The 19,720-nt window shown below is 38.7% G+C and overlaps 1 protein-coding gene across 15 annotated transcripts in view; it reads left to right on the forward strand.

Moving 5' to 3' along the window:
• The window catches only part of ULK4 (unc-51 like kinase 4), a 577,159-nt gene that overhangs the window by 444,832 nt on the left and 112,607 nt on the right, over positions 1-19,720 (forward strand). For 14 of the 15 annotated variants that reach the window (XM_045037798.1, XM_045037797.1, XM_023260689.2 and 11 more), the window contains one exon: positions 12,113-12,298. The exons of the other annotated variant lie outside the window; for it this stretch is intronic. In XM_045037798.1, coding sequence (XP_044893733.1) covers positions 12,113-12,298 — 186 coding nt within the window. The remainder of the gene's footprint in view (positions 1-12,112; positions 12,299-19,720) is intronic. 15 annotated transcript variants of the gene reach the window in all.

Consider the following 19,720-nt stretch of genomic DNA (forward strand, 5'->3'; position numbering starts at 1 on the left):
CCACACGGAGCCGGGGGCACGTGGGAGAACACAGTGTGACGTGAGAGGCAGCAAGTGGGCATCTGCCACAAGCCAAGGAACATGTGGGGCCACCAGAAGCTGGTGGAGCCAAGAGAGGGTTCCTCCCGGAGGCTTCTGGGGAACATGGCCCTGCCAACACATTGATTTTAGACTTCTAGCCTCTGGAACTGTGAGAGAATAAATCTTTGTTGTTTTAATCACCCACTTGGTAGTCCTTTATGATGACGGCCCTAGGAAATTAATCCCTATGATATATTACTTGATCGATTGTTTGGAACATTAAACTGACCCTGCATTCCTAGGATACACCCTATTTAGTCAGGGTGCATTATCTTTATTGTTATTCCCTTAATATTTTGTGCAGTTTGACTTGCTATGGTTTTGTTCAGAATTTGTGCATCTGTGTTCATGAGGAAATTGTTTTGTATTTTACTTTTTACACTTTTTTTCTTTATTTTTGATTATAGTTGACATACAATATAAGTTTCAGGTGTACGACATTGTGATTCAACAACTAGAAACATGAAATAGGACAATAACAGTGGTTAACATCTGTCACCCTACAAAGTACAGTGTTATCAACTGTATTCTGTATGCTGTGTTTTTCAGCCCTGTGACTTAGTTATTTTATAACTGGAAGTTTGTACCTCTTAATCCCCTCAACCTATTTCACCCATCCCCTTACCATCTCTCCCCTCTGACAACTACCAGTTCTCCGTTTTTAGGAGTCTGTTTCTTTTTTGTTGTTTTGTTGTTTGTTCATTTTGTTTTTGAAATCATGACATTTGTCTTTCTCAGTATGACTCATTTCACGTAGCATAATACCCTCTAGATCCATCCATGTTTCCTTCAATGGCAAGATTTTAATCCACTTTTATGACTGAGTAATGTACCATCGTATATCTGTCCCACATCTTCTTTCTCCATTTATCCATTGATGGACACCCGGGTTGCTAAACTATCTTGGCTATCGTAAATAATACTGCAATAAATATAGGGGCGCACATATCTTTTAAGATTAGTGTTTTTATTTTTGGTAAATACCAAAACAGTGATATTACTGGATTGTATGGTATTTTTATTTTTAATTTTTTGAGGAATCTCAATAATGTTTTCCACAGTGGCTGCGCTGATTTATATTCCCACCAACAGTGCACAAGGGTTCCCTTTTCTCCACACTCTCACCAAAACTTATTTCTTATTTTTGTAAAACTGGCCATTCTGACTGGTGTGAGGTGGTATCTCATTGTGGTATTGATTTGTATTTCCCTGATGATTAGTGATGCTGAGCATCTTTTCATGTGTCTGTTGGCCATCTATGGATTTTCTTTGGAAAAAAAATCTATTCAGGTCCTCTGCCCATGTTTTAATTGAATTGTTTGTGTTTTTACTGTTGAGTTTTAGAAGTTCTTCATATGGGGCACCTGGGTGGCTCAGTCGGTTGGGCGTCCGACTTTGGCTCAGGTCATGATCTTACCGTCTGCGAGTTCGAGCCCCGCATTGAGCTCTGTGCTGACAGCTCAGAGCCTGGAGCCTGTTTCAGATTCTGTGTCTCCCTCTCTCTCTGACCCTCCCCTGTTCATGCTCTGTCTCTGTCTCAAAAATAAACGTTAAAAAAATTTACAAGTTCTTCATATATTTTAGTTATTAATCCTTTGTCAAATATATCATTTGCATATAGCTTCCCCCCGTTCAGTAACTTGCCTTTTTGTTGATGGTTTCTGTTACTGTGCAGAAGTTTTTAGTTTAATGTAGTCCTAATACTTTGTTGTTGTTTCCCTTGCCTGGAAGAGACACATTCAGAAAATACTGCTAAAGCCAATGTCTAAGAGTTTTCTTTTAGTTAAGAGTTTTAGGCTTTCAGGTCTCACATTTAGGTCTTCCATCCATTTTTTAAAAATTTTATTTATCTTTGAGAGAGAGACAGAGCGTGTGCGGGCAAGGGGGAGAGAGAGAGGGAGACACAGAATCCAGAGTCGGCTCCAGGCTCTGAGCCGTCAGCACAGAGCCTGATGCGGGGCTCGAACCCACAAACCATGAGATCATGACCTGAGCCAAAGTTGAACGCTTAACTGACTGAACCATTTTAAGTTCATTTTTGTGCATGGTATAAAAGAACAGTCCATTTTCATTTTTTTGTACGTAGCTGTCCAGTTTCCCCACACCATTTATTAGACTCTTTTTCCCCATTGTGTACTTCTGCCCCCTCTGTTTTGGATTAATTGACTGTATAATAAATAAATACATAAATAAACCCATGTATAAGCATGGGTTTATTTCTGGGCCCTCTGTCCTGTTCCTTTCATCTATGTGTCTGTTTTCGTACTGGTACCACACTGTTTTGATTACTATCGTTACGACATCAGGGAGCAGGACGCCCCTGGCTTCGTTCTTCTTTCTCAATATTCCTTTGGCTCTTCGGGGTCTTTATAATTCCACACAAATTTTAGAGTCAGTCCAGTTCTGTGGAAAATACTGTCAGTATTTTGGTAGGGACTGCATTGAATGTGTAGATTGTTTTGTGTAGTGTGGAGCTTTCAACAATAATTCTTGTACCATTTTTTTTCCCACCAGCAATGTGTGAGAGTTCCCGTTTCCCCACGTCCACACCAACACTTGTTATTATCTGTGTTTTTAATTATAGCCGTCCTAGTGTGTGTGAAGTGGTATCTCATGGTGGTTTTGATGTGTATTTCCCTGATGACTAGTGGTGTTGAGCATCTTTTCCCGTGCTTATTGATGATCTCTATACCTTTATGAAGGAATGTCTATCTTCTTTACCCCTTTAAAAAGAAGATTTTCATCTTTCTCTGATTGAACTGTCAGAGTGTTCGTATATTTTGTATATACAAGTCCCTTGTCAGATCGTTAGATTTGGGGGGGCACTTTTCACTTTCTTGATGGTATTATTTGCAGCACAGCATTTTTTAATTTTGGTGAAATCCAATTTATGTCTTGCTTTTGTTGCCTGTGCCTTTGGTGTCAGACCTAGGAAACATTGCCTACCCCAGGGTCACAGAGATTTACTCTTATATTTTCTCCTAAAAGTTGTATATGTTTAGATATTTGAACCACTCTGAGATAGTTTTCATATACAGTGTGAGGTAGGGGTCCAACTTCATTCCTTTGCATGTGGATATTTAGTTTTCTTAGCATCTGTTGATAAGACTTTTTTCTCCATTGAATTAGCTCTCGGGCAGAAAACCAATTTACCGTAAACATAAGGGTTTACTTCTGGGCTGTCAAAGCTTTTCCATTAATCTCTATGTATATTCTTATGCCACTTCCACATCAGACGAATTATTACAGCTTTTTAGCAAAATTTGAAACTGAGTAATGTGAACCCTCAGAATTTGTTCTTTTTAAAGATTTTTTTGGCCATTCATGGTCCCTTGCATTTCCGTATGAATTGTAGGATTGGTTTATCAATTTCTGGCAAAAGAAAAAAAAAAGCCAGCTGCAGCTTTCCTTTCAATCTGTAGATCAATTAGGGACATATTACTTCTGAGCAATATTGACTCCTCTGACCCTACAACATGGAATGTCTTTGTATTTATGCAGACTTTCCTTAACTTTTTTCAACAATGTTTCATAGTTTTTGGTGTACAAATCATGTACTTCTTTTAATTTTAGTTCCAAAAAACTTCTTTTTGATGCTCACATAAATGGAATTGTTTTCTTAATTGCCTTTTCAGATTCTACACACTAGCAGTGTGGATACAATGGATTTTTGGCTATTGATTTTATATTCTATAGCCTTACTGAATTTGTTTATTCCAATAGTTCTTTGCTGAACTCCTCAGGATTTTCTGTGTATCGTGTCATCTGCAAATAGAGTTTTACTTTCTAAATGATTTTTATTTCTTTTCCCTGCCCAATTCCCCTAGCTAGAACTTCCAATATAATGGTGAATAGAAATGGCAAGAACAGACATCTCTGTCTTGTTCATGATCTTAGAGGGAAGGAATTCCCTTTTTACTTAAGTATGGTGTTAGCTGTAGATTTTTCCTAGATATCCTATGTCATTTTAAGAAAGTTCCCTTTTATTCCTAATCTGTTGAGCGTTTTTATTATTAAATAGGGTTTGATTTTGTCAGATGTCTATTCTGTGATTGTTGAGAGGATCGTGTAATTTTTGTCTTTTAACCTATTAGTGTTGCACATAACATTGACTTTCAAATGTTAAACTAGCCTTGCATTCCTAGGATAAATTCTGCTAGGTCATGGTGTTTAATCCTTTTACTTTTTCTTATGTCTTTTTTTTTTTTTCAGTTTTATTGAGATAAAATTGACATACCCAAATTGTTTTTTGTTTTTTGTTCTTTTCAATTAAGCCCTCCACCCAATCTGGGGTATGAACTCATGACTCCAAGAGCAGGAGTCACATGTTCTACCAACTGAGGTGGCCAGGCATCCCTGTAATCCTTTTAATACATTGCTGGATACAGTCTGCTAACACTTTGTGGAAGCTTTTTTCACCTCTCTTCATGGGTTGCAGTTTGCTTTCTAGGAGAAGTATCTCTGTCTGGTTTTGGAATCGAGATAACACCAGCCACATAGAAGGAGTACGGAGGTGTCACTTTTTCCTTAGCGTTCTGGAAGTGTTGGTGTAGAACTGATATTACTTCTTTCTTGAATGTTTGGTAGGTTGACCAGTAAAGCCATTTGGGCCTGGAGTTTTCTTTGTCAGAAGGTCCTTAACCATAAATTCATTTCATCTAATGGACAAATTGCTATCAAGGTTATTTTGTCCTATGAGCTCTAGTTGCTTTGGATTTATGAGATTTTTTATTTATAATGTCCCCTCAACTTAAGGAATCTCCTGGTATCCACTTCAGTTGTCCTCCCTGTGCTTAGGCCTGGAAACCTCTCAGGTCTCTAACCTGTGACAAGAGTGGAGCTCCCCTCACTTGTTTCCATCCTTTGGGCATCACTTTCCTGCTTTGTCTGATGTCTTGTGTCTTAAAAACCATTGTTTCATGTATCTGTCTTCTAGTTTGTTATTGTAGGCAGTCGGGTATATCCTTTCCCTGTTATTCTAGGAAAGATGAGAGGATTTGTATACCTTCAATCTTTGTGTATGGGGGGGCACCGAAAATACCCCACAAACATTATGAGATTTACAATTATCCAAGAAAGAAGCCATCTCGAAAATGTTGCTTATAAAGTCTCCAGTTATTTGAACAATGAAGCAAAATTAGCTGGAAAATGAAGAAACGTTAAAGTGGATCGAAATAGAAGTCTAAACACCTGTGCCTATCTCACCAACTACGCACAATCTATAAAAAGAGAGAAAAGATTAAATGTATCTTAAAATTTGGGGAGAAAAGAAAGAGATGCTGTTAATGGAAAAGAAATCTTGTGCAATTACTAGATGATAGAAAGCAGATGGGAATGAATTGAAATAGTTAAGAAACCTATTACCCACAACATACATAGGAGAAAACTAACCAGAAGGTAGGAACAGATGCAGAAAATCTATAAACTCAGAGTGAGGTGAAAAACTGATAGAGGTCCTAAGGCATTTCCCAGGCTAATTGAAGATTAACATTTAGAACAGGAAGACCAATCAATCTCCCCACCTCATCCATTTTGCTCTGCTTTATTCCAGCATAGTAAGTCAAGAACTGCACTATAAAGAGGATGAACTGTCTATCTGAGGTGATTTATACTATGGGGTTAGGGCCTAGGAAGAAGCATTGTAGAATTTGAGGAAACCATAGAACACAGACAGGGGAAGCCAGTTGAAGAAACAGATATACACAAATGCAGAGGAAATCCATACCATCTGCCTATAATAATCTGCTCAATCTTTCATTCATAAAATAGAAAACCAAAGACTGCTAGACATTTGGGGAAGCGTAACAGCAAGGAGCAGAAAAAACAAGGTGAATAAACAGCCCAGAAGGAACAAAGTTGATAGGAAGTGTTATGTTGAATTGTGTCCCCCACAAAAATAATGTGTTGAAGTCCCAACTCTTGGTACCCGAGAATTTGCCTTATTTAGAAATAGTGTTGTTCCAGATATAATTAGCTAAGATAAGGTCATTCTCAAGTGGACTGGGCCCCTAATCCAATATGGCTGGTGTCCTTTTAAGAAGACAACTATGTGAAGACAGACACGCTGGGAGAGTGTCACATGATGACAAAGGCAGAGATTGGAATTATGTAGCTACAAGTGAAGGAATACCAGTGATCGCCAGAAGGTATGAAGAAGCAAGGGCACATTCTGCTAGAGGTTTCAGAGTGAGCATGGCCCTGACCTTTGCTTTCAGACCTCTAGCTTCCAGAACTGTGAGACAACAAATTTCCATTGTTTATGCCACCTGTTTGTGGTACTTTGTTATGGTCCCTTAGGAAACTACTACTGGGAATTGAACTTCTCTTTTACTCCCATAAAATGAATGTTAAAGTAACCCACAAAAAGGTTTTTAAAAAGAAGCAAATCAAGAATAACAAGAAATAAGAAATATACAGAAGACAAATAATAAAATCACATATTACACTTAAACCCTAATATCTTAATATTTACCTTAAATATAAATGGTCTAAGTGCACCAATTAAAAGACAAAGAGAGCTAGAATCATAACAAAACATAATCTGACAATATGTTGCCTATAAAAAAACTCACTTCAAATATAATATAGGCAGGTTAAAAGTAAAAGTTTGAGAAGTATGTACTATGCAAATATTAATTAAAAAAAAGCAGGGCTGGCTGTCTTAATATCAGATAAAGTAGACTTCTGAGTAAGAAAAATTACTAGAAGGACGCCTGGGTGGCTCAATTGGTTAAGCATCTGACTTGATTTTGGTCCAGGCCATGATCTCATGGCTGTGGGATCAAGCCCCGCATCAGACTCCATGCTGAAGTGGAGCCTGCTTGGAATTCTCTCTCTTCCCTTCTCTCTCTCTACCTCTCCCCCATTTGAGCTCTCTCTCTCTTTCAAAATAAACAAACAAACATTTTAAAAAAGAAAAATTACTAGAGACAGGGATATTGCATAATGATAAAAAGGGCAATCCCACTGAGGTGACAACCATTTTAAATGTGTATAAAATAGGACCTCAAAATACATGAAGCAGAAAAATAATAGAGCTTAAGATAATAAAAGAATACATAGATTCAAGACTGTAGTGGATTTCAAAACTCCAGTCTCCAGCAATTAATGGAGGAACTAGACAGAAAATCATCAAGAATACAGAAAAATGGAACAACACAATCAACCAACAGGATATGATTGGCACATATAGAACACCCTACCCGACAACAGCAGAATACATTGTTTTTGCAAGTACCCATGGAACACTCACAGACCCTGGGCCATAAAATAAACCTAAACAAATGTAAAATAAATTAAGCTAATACAGAATGGGTTCTCTGGCCACAGTGTAATCAAACTAGAAGTCCATAATTAAAAGACCATAGGAAAATTTCCGACACTTGAAAAGAAAATGCACTTTAAATAATTCATGGGTCTAAAAGGAGGTTGCAAGGGAAATTTTTTAAATGCATAGAACTGAATGAAAAAGAAAAGCTTTCAAAATATGTAGGATGCAGCTAAAGCCCCACTGAGAGGAAAATTTATAGTAACAAAAGCTTACATTAGAAAAGGAAAAAGATCTTAAGTCAACAATCTGAGTTTCTACCTCCAGAAACTAGGAAAAGAACAGCATAATGAACTGAAAGCAAGCAAAAAGGAAGAAATAATAAGGATTAAATCAGAAAGTAGTGAAGTTAAAAACAGGAAAACAATACAAAAAAAAATCAAGGAAACAAAAACCTGACACTTAAAAAAAAATCAACAAAATTGAAAAATCTTTAGCAAACTGACAAAAATTTAAAAAAGACAAAATTACCTATATGAGGAATGAAACAGGAAATGTTAGTATAGATCTGCAGCCATTAAAAGGATAATAGCAGAATATTCTGAATAATTTTATGCTCACAAATTCAATAACTAGAAGAAAAGGACAGATTCTCTAAAATGTCCTGAAGCTAAACTAAGATAAACACCTTAATAGTCCTATAATCACTAAAGAAACTGAATTTGTAATTTAAAACTTTGGAAAAAGCAATCTCCTGGCCTAGATGATTTCACTGGAGAATTCTATCAAACATTTAAAGAATTTTTAATCCCAATTTTAAGAGGAGTTTTATGAAGATTATATTACCTTGACACTAAACTAAAAAAAAACAAAACTACAAAAACAAAATGAAACCATAAAAACAAAAAATAACCCAAACTTATAATATCTCTTTTAATCTTAGGTATAACCGTTTTCAACAAAATATTAGCAAACTGGATGTACCAATTTATAAAAAGAATTAATACTGTGACCAAGCAAGATTTATTACATTTACAAAGGTTATTCCATGTTCAGAAATCAGTGTATTCTACCATATATAAACAAGCTAAAGAAGAAATAACACATGATCATATCAATTATTACAAAAAAAAAGGTATTTGGTAAAATCCAGTACCCATGATCAAAGTTCTCATCAAACTAGAATTAGAGGGGGAACTTCCTCAACCTGCAGCTATCATCATACTTAATGGTGAAAGATGGAATCCTTTTTCCCTACAATTGATAACAAAGCAAGGGTGTCAGTCTGCTCCCCCCATTTTTATTCGCCATAGTGCTGGAAATTCTAGCCAGTGCACTAAGACAAGAAAAATAAATAAATAAAAGCATACTGTTGGGAAGGGAAGAGCTAAAACTATCCTATTTGCACGTGACACAATGTAGAAAATTCAAAGGGATCTATAAAAACACTCTTAGAATTAATAAGTGAGTTCAGCAAGGTTGTAGAATCCAAGATCAACAAACAAAATTCAGTTGTATTTCTATACTGGCAATGAACATGTGGAAACCTTAAAATCACTATTTATAGTTTGCAAAAAAAAAATTAAATGCTGACATATAAATATGACAAAACGTATATCCTCAACATTACAAAATTGTTGTGAAAGAAATCAAAGAAGACATGCATAAATGGGGAGATACCACATATACCTGCATTGGAAGACTCAACAGACTAAAAATGCCAATTCTCCCTCATTTTTTGGAGCATTTTAAGGCAATTCCTGTTAAAATTGCAATGAAGTTTTTAATAAATAGACAAGCCTATTCTAAAATTTATATGGAAAAACATGGGGTGCCTGGGTGGCCATTCATCCAGGTTGAGTGTCCAACTCTTGGTTTTGTCTCAGGTCATGATCTCATGGTTCATCAGTTCAAGCCCCACATCGGGCTCCACACTGACAGTGGGGAGGCTGCTCAGGGTTCTCTCTCTCTCTCTCTCTCCTTCTCTGCTCCTCCCCTGCTCTCGCTCTCTCTCTCTCTCTCTCTCTCTCTCTCTCTCTCTCAAAATTAAAAAAACAAGTAAAATGTATATAGAAAAACAATAGGCCATAGGATAGCAAAAATAATTTGAAAAAAAAAATTGGAGTTAGAGAAAACACTCTACCTGGTGTTGATGTATTATTTAGCTACAGTAACAAGACAGTGTGTTATTGGGGGGAGAGATAGACACCTAGATCAATGGAACAGAATAAAGAACTCAGAGATAAGCTCACACAAATATGCCCAGCTGACTTTTTAACAAAAGATGTGAAAACAATTCAATGGAGGAACAAATCTTTAAGAACGATGCTGGAGCAGTTGTACAGTTGGTGGCAACAGTGAATGCATGAATGAATGAATGCATGCATGCATGCATGAATGAATGGAAGAACCTCTACCTAAACCTCATAGTTTATACAAAAAATTAATTTAAATGTAGATTTCAAAACTTTCAGGAGAAAATCTTCAGGACTGAGGGCTAGGCAAAGAGTTTTTCTTTTTTTTTTAAATTTTTGTTTTTCAACGTTTATTTATTTTTGGGACAGAGAGAGACAGAGCATGAACGGGGGAGGGGCAGAGAGAGAGGGAGACACAGAATCAGAAACAGGCTCCAGGCTCTGAGCCATCAGCCCAGAGCCCGACGCGGGGCTCGAACTCACCGACCGCGAGATCGTGACCTGGCTGAAGTCAGACGCTCAACCGACTGCGCCACCCAGGCGCCCCAGGCAAAGAGTTTTTCAAGAAATTGACACAAAAAGCACAATCCCAATGAAATAAAACCACAAGTTGGAAGAATCAAAATTAAAATTTTCTTTCTGCAAATGAGTGAAGTGCATGAAAAGACAAGCTACAAACTGGGAAATTGGCTGAAATACATATGAAATCTCTCTGTATTTTTTCTTACAGCTGCATATGAACCTACAAATATCTCAAAATAAAGGATTAATTCCCATTTAAAAGAATGAAGTTGAACCCCCAATAACACCATACACAAAATTCACTCAAAATGGATCAAAGACCTAAATGTAAAAGTTAAAACTATAATATTCTTACAAGAAAAAATAAATGTAAGAGCTACAACTATAAAAATTCTTAGATGCATTTCTCAGGACATTGGAATAAGTAATGGTTTCTTAGGTACGATACCAAAATCACAAAGAATAAAAAAATAGATGAATTTGGATTCATCAAAATTAAAAAAAAATATTTTGTGCTCTAAAGGATACTATCAAGAAGATGAAAAGACAACCCACAGAATAGGAAAAACATTGTTTAATCTAAAGGAGTTGTATTTAAAATATATATACTTAGTCTCTATCATAAAATGGCAGATCCCATGTCAAAGATGGGAAAAGGATCTGAACAGATATTTCTCCAGAGAAGATGTACAAATGGCCAATACGCACATGAAAAGATGCTCCACATCATTAGTCATTAAGGAAGTACAAGTGAAAACTGCAATGGGTTACCACTCTACACCTACTGGGAAGGCAGATATTAAAAATACAGATAATAGCAAGTGTTGGTGAGGACGTAGAGAAACTGGAACCCTCCTGCATTGCTGGTGCTCATGGCAGCTTCAGAAAACAGTCTGGAAGTTCCCCGAAAGGTTTAAACATGGAGTTCTCCTATGACCCCGCAGTCACTTCTAGGTATTCACCCAAGAGAAATGAAAACCCTGTGTCTGCGTAAAAACTTACACGCAAATGTTCACAACAGTATTCTTCATAACAGCCAGAAAGTGAAAACAACTCAAATGTCCATCAACTGATGAATGGATAAACAAAATGGGGTACATCCACGCAACAGGATATTTTTATAAATAAAAAGAAATGCAATTCTGATACATGCTGCAGCAGGGATGAATCTTGAAAACATTACGGTAGGTGAGAGAAGCCAGTCACAAAGGATCGCATTCTGTGCGATTTCATGTATCTGAAATGTTCAGAGGAGATAAATCTGGAGAGACAGAAAGCGGATTAGCACTGGGCAGGGGCACTGGGCAGTGGGGAGGAGGAGAGGAGGGCGGGGTGACTGCCACATGGTCTGGGGTTTATTTTGGGGGTAATGGAAAAATTCTAAAGTTGACTATGGTGATGGTTGCACAATATACTAAAAATCCCTGAATTGTGCATGTTAAATGAACTACACGGCCCAGGAATTATATCTCAAGCTCTTACAAATAAAATAAAACTTTAAAAATGAAAAGGTTATACTTCTTTGGAGTATGATTGTTATTTTCATATTATGCCTTTCAATGCATGACAGAAACAGTGCTTTCTGTCCCACCTGTTCAGTCAATAATTCAGACGCGGACAAATTCAGAATGTTCCTAAATATCTTCTAGGAGTAGATTTTTCCTAAACAAGTTGGTAACAAACAAGAATGTGTGGGCAGTGCTTCTGAAAACCCAAGCTGTCTCCATTTCCGCACACAACGCTGTATGTATATATTCACATATTAGGAATGCATTTAAATTTTTGTTGGTCCTCTGCTTGTTACTGGCGGTCTTTATTATGGTTTAAAGAGAGGACCGTGAGACTTTCTTCTGATTTGGTGCTATTAGCCTTGAGTTACTGTATGCATTTTGAAAAAGATACTAAAAAAAAACAACAACATTCAATTAGTCAATCTGTACACTCACTCAGACTGATGTTCTCCCAATGAAGCCAAATTTTCCTGTGTTTCTTGAGGAATACCAACTGACTTTGATTAACTGACAGAGTCCTGTTGGTTAATTTGCAGCTTCCAAGCGAGGATCCTGAAATTTTTGAAGTTTCATCCAAGTGTCTGTCTATGCTGGTTCAGCTGTATGGAGGGGAAAACCCAGACAGCCTGTGTCCTGAAAATGCAGAGAACTTTGCTGATGTACTGACGTCTAAGGAGGACCCAAAAGAGCGGAAGCTTCTGTTGAAGATTCTCCGAAGAATGGTGAGTCCACACAGAAACTGGGGCCGGGGTTGATGGCTGCAGTGGCATCTGATGGAACACAGTGGTCATTTTCCTGGACCTGATGTCAGTAAAAGAATTCCCACGTACCTTTCTCTGCGGTCACCTCTTGTCAACGTTGATCACATTCTGCCTGTCTATCTTGCATACATATATATATTGTTTTCTGAACTATTGATAAGAATGAGTTAGAGACGTTGTGCCTTCTCCCCCATGAAGGCATTAAATACACATTTTCTAACAAAATGAATGTTCTTTTAACCACGGTACTCAAAATCAAGAAATTTAACATTGATACAGTTCTTTTACTGTTGTACTGTCCATATTCCAATTCTTGTCAGTTGCCCCAATAATGCCTTTTATATAGCTTTTTTTTTTTCCTGACATAAGATCCAGTCTAGAATCACGTATGTCGGTAGACATTTGTCTTTAATCTGGAATAGACCCGCAGCCTTTCTTTACGTTCCATGACATTTTTTTAAGTTTATTTTTTTATTTTGAGAGAGAGAGAGAGAAAGCGCAAGATGGGGAGAGGCAGAGATAAAGGGAGAGAGAGAGAATCCAAAGCAGGCTCTGCACTGTCAGCGTGGAGCCCGATGTAGGACTTGAACCCATGAACCACGAGATCATGACCTGAGCCAAAATCACAAGCTGGATGCTTAACCAACGGAGCCACCCGGGGGCCCCTGTGTGACATTTTTGAAGAGTATAGGCTGGGTATTTTGTAGACTCTTATCCAGTTTGGGTCTGTGTGATGTTTTCTGATGATTAGATTCAGGAAAACCCCGGAAGGGTTATCCTGCCTTTCTCATTTCCCCCCATCTCAAGGCTCACGATCTCTATTTGCCCCTTCACTGGTGATGCTGATTTTGGTCACTGGGTTTAGTCAGTGGTAGCCATTATTTTTAATGTAAAGGTTTAAGATGGGGATTTTCTAACATCCAGCATTTCTAACTCCTGGTATTCTACCTTAAGGAAAAATTTCCCTTTTGCCCCATTTGTTTTGTTTTCTGTTTTACAAATGTATATAGCTGATGTTTGTTTGAAAATACTTTTGATGACTGACTCCTTTTCTTTTTACGGTAAATATTCTGCTGGTTGGGAAAGCCATTATATATAGTAGCTATTGTTGAAATTAAGGATGGAGTGGAGGCCTTCTTCATCTGTGTCATGTTCTGGCTTGTCAATCTGTGTTCACCTCTAGACCCACTTATCTTGAGGGGTCCATTGGGAGCGAAGTCTGTGGATGCTACAGAGACTTAGGTTCAAGACAACTTCTGTGCCAATTCGATAGCTAGCTGTAGTGAATGACCCAGCCGAATCTGCAGGGCAGGTTATGGGTGACAGATTAGAAGGGAGATAGACATTTACCCTAAGATTATTTCTTTACTGTTTCTGACACGGCCAGTTAGATTCCGTCTGTGGAAGAATAGTGGAATCTGAGTGACTTTGACCGTGTATGTGAAAACAGAAGTCATTTCTGGTGCTGTTCTTGCTTTTTCTTTTTTAGTTGTGGTAAATATATGTAATACATATGTATCTATAAAACATAAAATTCACCATCTCAACCAGTTCGGTTGCACCGTTCGTTCAGTGGTGTAATGTGCATCCCAGTTTCTGTCTCTGTCTATTCCGGGTCCCTTATATGATACGAGCAAAATCCTACAGTGTTTGCCCCTTGATGTCTGGCTCATTTCACTTCGTGTGTAATGTCCTCAGGGTTTGTCCATGTTGTAGCCTGCGTCAGAATTTCCTTCCTTTTTAAAACTGAGTAATATTCTGTTTTGTATATAGACCCCATTTTGTTTATCTTTTTATCTGTTGATGGACATGTGGGTTGTTTCCACCTTTTCTGCCCCATTTATTTCTTGCCTTTTTCTATTATCAAGATAGACTCATGGATTTTTCTTTCATTCAGTTTGTTGTATCTGGCCAGTGGGAACCTCTTCTGGATGTCTGCTGTGCCTTTCGACAAGCCCCCATCATTTTTTTGAGCACTTTCATTTTTTTTTTTGTAGTAACGTATGTATTCTTTTTTTTTTTTTAATTGAAGCATCGATGGACAATGTTATTACTTTCAGGCGTGCAGCACAGTGAGTGACTCAACAATTCTCCGCATCACACATGGTTCACCAGGATAAGTGTAGTTATCACCATACAAAGTTATTATAGTATTATTGGCTATATTCCCTGTGCTGTACTTTTCATTTCTGTGATGTATTTATTTTATTTATTTATATATTTATTTATTTATTTATTTATTTGATTTTTTTTTTTTTTTTGCAACGTATCCACTTCATTTCTGGTGCAGAGAAAGACAGATGTATTTATTTTATAAATGGAAGTTGGTACGTCTTGATTATCTTTACCTATCGCACCCATCCACCATCCCCTTCCCTCAGGCAACCACCGGGTTGTTCCCTGTGTTGATGAGTCTGTTTCTGTTTTTGTTTGTTTTGTGTCATAGATTCCACATATAAGTAAAATCATGCGGTATTCTTTCTCTATCTGACTTACTTTGCTTAACATAATACTCTCTAGGTCCATCCATGCTGTTGTAAATGGCAAGATTTCATTCTTTTTTATGGTGGAATAATATTCCATTATGTGTATATATTATATATATTTCATTGTAGATATATATAGTGTATATACATGTATATGCACACACAAAGACACATGCACAGGCATATGTCACAGGCACAGGCACACACACACACACATTTCTTCTTTATCTAGTCATCTAGTCATCTATCAATGGATACTTAGGTTGCTTCCATATCTTGGCTATTATAAATAATGCTGCAATAAACATAGGGGTGCATGTATCTTTTTCAATTAGTGTTTTCATTTTCTTTGGTTAAATACCCAGCAGTGGAATTACCTGGAATTACCTTCCCCAGGAATTACCAGACCTCTACACTGTTTTCCATAGTGGCTGCACCAATTTACATCCACACCAGTAGAGCACAAGCGTTTCTTTTTCTCTTCATCCTCACCAAAACTTGTTATTTTCTTTTTGATTCTAGCCATTGTGACAGATGTGAGATGATCTTTCATTGTGATTTGACTTGCATTTTCCTGCCGATTAGTGATGTAGAGCATCTTTTCATATGTCTATTGGCCATCTGTATGTCTTCCTTGGGAAAATGTCCATTCAGGTCCTTTGCCCATTTTTTAATCAAATTGTTTGAGTTGTATGAGGTCTTTATGTATTTTGGTTATTAACCTCTTATGGAATATATCATTTCCAAATATCTTCTGTCTTTTGGTAGATTCCCTTTATGTTTTTTGTTGATTGTTTCCTTTGCTGTGCAGAAGCTTTTTAGTTTGATGTAGTCCTAATAGTTTATTTTTGCTTTTGTTTCCCTTGCCTGAGGAGACATATCTAGAAAAAGATTTCCATGGCTGATGTCAGAGACGTTATTACCTGTGCTCTCTTCTAAGATTTTAATGGTTTCGGGTCTCACATGTAGGTCTATGATCCATTTTGAGTTTATTTTTGTGCGTGAAGATACCATGTGTCTTCATCGTGTTATAGTGTCTGACCCGTAAAGGATTCTCAGCAGATGTTTATAGTTCTGTATTCGTCCCTGTGTTAAGAACTTTTGGTACGTTGTCTCATTTAACAGAAGCCCTAGAAACCAGCCCCAGGGATCACTCCCGTTTTACAGGTTAAAAACTAAGACTCCGAGAACTTGAGTAATAATGTCCCCATGACCACCAACTAGGAGATGGCCGAGCTCCCATCAGCCCCAGTTGGATTGCTCCTCGCCCGTGCCCTTTCCAAGCCTCCCTGCCGCTGCTCTGCCCAGTACTGACATGGACTCTGTGGGCGTTCATCAAGCTGACTTTGACCAAATTTTGATCTAGAAAGCACCTGAGAGATTTATGCTTTCATTCATAGAACAATAAGTAATAAAATTCTTCCTACGTGCAAGCAGGGCACCGAGGATACTAAGATAGTAAAACATTTTCCTGCTCCCTATTCTCAAGGGTCTCTAACTAGAGAGACAGAAAAACACCCAGCTTCATTGCAATGCAGTCAGCGCTGCAGTGGAGAGGGCAGCAAAGTTCCACAGGGACCATCCCTTTAGGGATGAAGTTGGCAAGGACATGATGTTCGAGCTGAATGTAGAGGAAAGAAGGAAGCACATCCTGAGCACAGAATCTGAAATTTATGAAGTTAGAATGGGAGACATAAGAAAAGGGCCAGGAAAGACCAGACAGTTCCAGGAGCAATTTTAGTAGAATTTGGAGTTTGGACACTATTTTTTGGAAGTAGGAAATTCTGGCCTCTGAAACAAAAGGGCACTGGCAGCGTCTAATTGAATTACAGTGATCTGAACTGGGAAATAAAGCTTTATCATAGTAGCTGGCATATAATAGATATTTAATAAGTAAGTATCCACTGAGCCGAGTAAGAAATGTCTATAAAATCTCTGCTTTTGTTATTGGCAGATTTTAGCTTTTGCTGTTCAGTGTGTATCGTGAGCTCATTTTAGTGCTTTATAGGTGCATGGGTCAGACTGAGAGGGACCTCAGAAGGCATTTAGTTAGCCCAAAGTCTGATGTTCCAGTCTCCTCCATGGTATCCCTGCCAAGTTTCTGAGGAGTGGATGAGGTTGTATAGACGGATGCGTAGAGGACAGGAACTCAAAAGATAGAGGATTGTAAGCAAGGATTCCTTGTGGCTTTATGGAGGCCAGTGTCTCAGGCTCACCTCAGCTCACAGTACTGAAGGAACCAGATTTGACAGAGAAGCAGGGATCATTCTAGGCTTACTACCTGGTGTCAGTATTTGGATTAAGGAGGCTTGACTGGTGTAGCCTCCTGACTGTAAGAAGTTAAGAGGGAAAAGAAGCTCCCTAGGACCTTCCTCCAAGAATATTCACTAAGGCACACTCCCTCTAGGGACACTTCCCTGTGCCGTGGGGCTACCACGGCATGACAGAGGAGTACCCTGTCTTCCCTGCAGCCAGGTGAGCTTGCTGGTTTCATCCGGAGAGGGTGGCCTCCAAAATACATGTGGCCGCATAGTTCACAAGACCAGGGAAGGAGCATGTCTGCGACCGGTAAACCACGGTCCTCAGAGAGCTGTCCTGGGGAATGATGTGCCACTTTCTTCCCCATGAGTCACACAAAAGGCCTGAATTCTTGAAATATCTGTGTATGGTCCCAAGCCTGTGACAATTACTTCCTAAAACCACAATTTTCAGTAACCCACTCAAGATAGAGAATGTTTAATTCGTGCTAATGGAGTTGGGATATGTTCTGCCCCTGGGGTGCTCTTCCTTATTTAGGCTGTATTTAGAACATCCAGAAGATGTTGAATAAACCTAAGAATTTAATTATCTATTGCAATTTACCAGAAAGTTGGGAGGTGTTGTAATTATACTTTGTGTTTTAGCTTTAAAAATAGGATGGACTCCTTCAAGCCACTCCCATGTTTACCTATCCCTTAAACGTGATATCAATGGGAGTTTTCCCAGGGTAATGATTATAGATTAGCGACTTGTCTCTTAATTAAAGCTAGCTTATTTCAACACCCAACATATTGACTACACATAAACTGCCACAGACTTGTTCTATAAAACTGGCTTCAGGGTAGACTCTTGACTACTTTATGAAAGCAGAGAAGTGATCCGTTGGAGGGTGATTGAGACCTGCTTGATGCATCTGACTCCTGTCACCTGCCTACCTGTCTACCTGGTGTGGCAGAGGTGACAGGGGTGCAACTTGAGAGTGCTCTATGAAGATGCTTAGTGTTAAAGATTATTACAAATATCTACGTCTTGGAGCCCCTTTTACCCTACAGCTTTCAGAAAACCTCCCTATGCTATCATTTTCCTTCCAGGTTCTCATGCATGTCCCCTGGTCCTTTCATTCCGCCCTGAGAAGAGAGCTGTTCTGTCACCAAAAATCAGTGTGACTGCATTTCTTCATGTGCAGAGGCTTTAAGGCTTCGAGGAGAGCACGTAGGAAACTGGAAATTCTGCAGCCATTCTTTTTCTTTTTCTTTTTTTTTTTTTTAATTTTTTTTTTCAACGTTTATTTATTTTTGGGACAGAGAGAGACAGAGCATGAACGGGGGAGGGGCAGAGAGAGAGGGAGACACAGAATCGGAAACAGGCTCCAGGCTCTGAGCCATCAGCCCAGAGCCTGACGTGGGGCTCGAACTCACGGACCGCGAGATCGTGACCTGGCTGAAGTCGGACGCTTAACCGACTGCGCCACCCAGGCGCCCCCAGCCATTCTTTTTCTATTGTAGGACTAGGATGAGCTGCAGATTTAGGATCAGAAAGGACCTCATTTTTTTTTTAAGTTTATTTATTTATTTTGAGAGAGAGAGAAACAGACAGTGGGGGGAGGGGGAGAGAGAGAGAGAGAGAGAGAGAGAGAGAGAGAGAGAAAGAGAGAGAGAGAGAGAGAGTCCCAAGCTAATAGCGCAGAGCTGGATGAGGGGCTCGAACTCAAAAACTGCGAAATCATGACCTGAGCCAAAACCAAGAGTCAGTTGCTCAACCAACTGAGCCACCCAGGTGCCCCAAAGAGGGACCTCATTTCTATCAGAAAAGTAAAGAAATGCTTCTTGAGGTATAACAAAAAGGCAAAATATTTCCTGTCTCCCTCCTAGCTTATTTTTCTCATGATAAGATCTTCCATTCTTGCTTTATTTTCTTTAAGGAAAAAGGGAGATTGGTGTGAAACCAATGAAATTTTCAAGAGAAACACAATGCACCCAAATGAGTAGAAAGTAAATCATTTTTTTGTGAAATCTGGTCACTTAAGAAGGTTGTTCTGAAACTCTGAGAGAGGCTCTTCCAAGGGGGATCTTTCTCTGAATTCACACACATCCATTTGTAGTCACACTGGATAAAGCATTCTCCACCAATGATTGCCATATGGCTGCAAAGTAATTGGGAACTCTATGAATGACTGAATTTTCTGTTTCCAACAAAGAAAAGAAATACCTTGCCTGGAATTTTTTTTAAGTCTATTTATTTATTTTTGAGGTGGGGAGGAGTTGAGAGACAGAGAGAATCCCAAGCAGACTCTGCACTGTCACTGTGGAGCCCAACATGGGTCTCGAACTCACAAACCTTGAGCCGAAATCAAGTAGCGACATTTAACCGACTGAGCTACCCAGGCACCACGCCTAGAATTTTTACTTAATTCCCTGAGGAAGCCTTCCTGAACTTTTAAGAAAGACGGACCCAGGAAGCAAGTGGCCAGTGGAATAGAGTCCTCGATAGCCAGTCCCTCTCAGGGTGGAGACATCTGTCTTGCTGAGGGGACACGTGGCTCTTCGCCACAGATTTCTTCAGGATGTGCACGTAACACAGAAAGCTTCCTTAAAATCCACTTTGAACACGACTCATCTTCTCCCACATTTCCTACATG

Source organism: Felis catus, chromosome C2, assembly GCF_018350175.1.
Source record: "Felis catus isolate Fca126 chromosome C2, F.catus_Fca126_mat1.0, whole genome shotgun sequence".
Lineage (NCBI taxonomy): Eukaryota > Metazoa > Chordata > Mammalia > Carnivora > Felidae > Felis > Felis catus.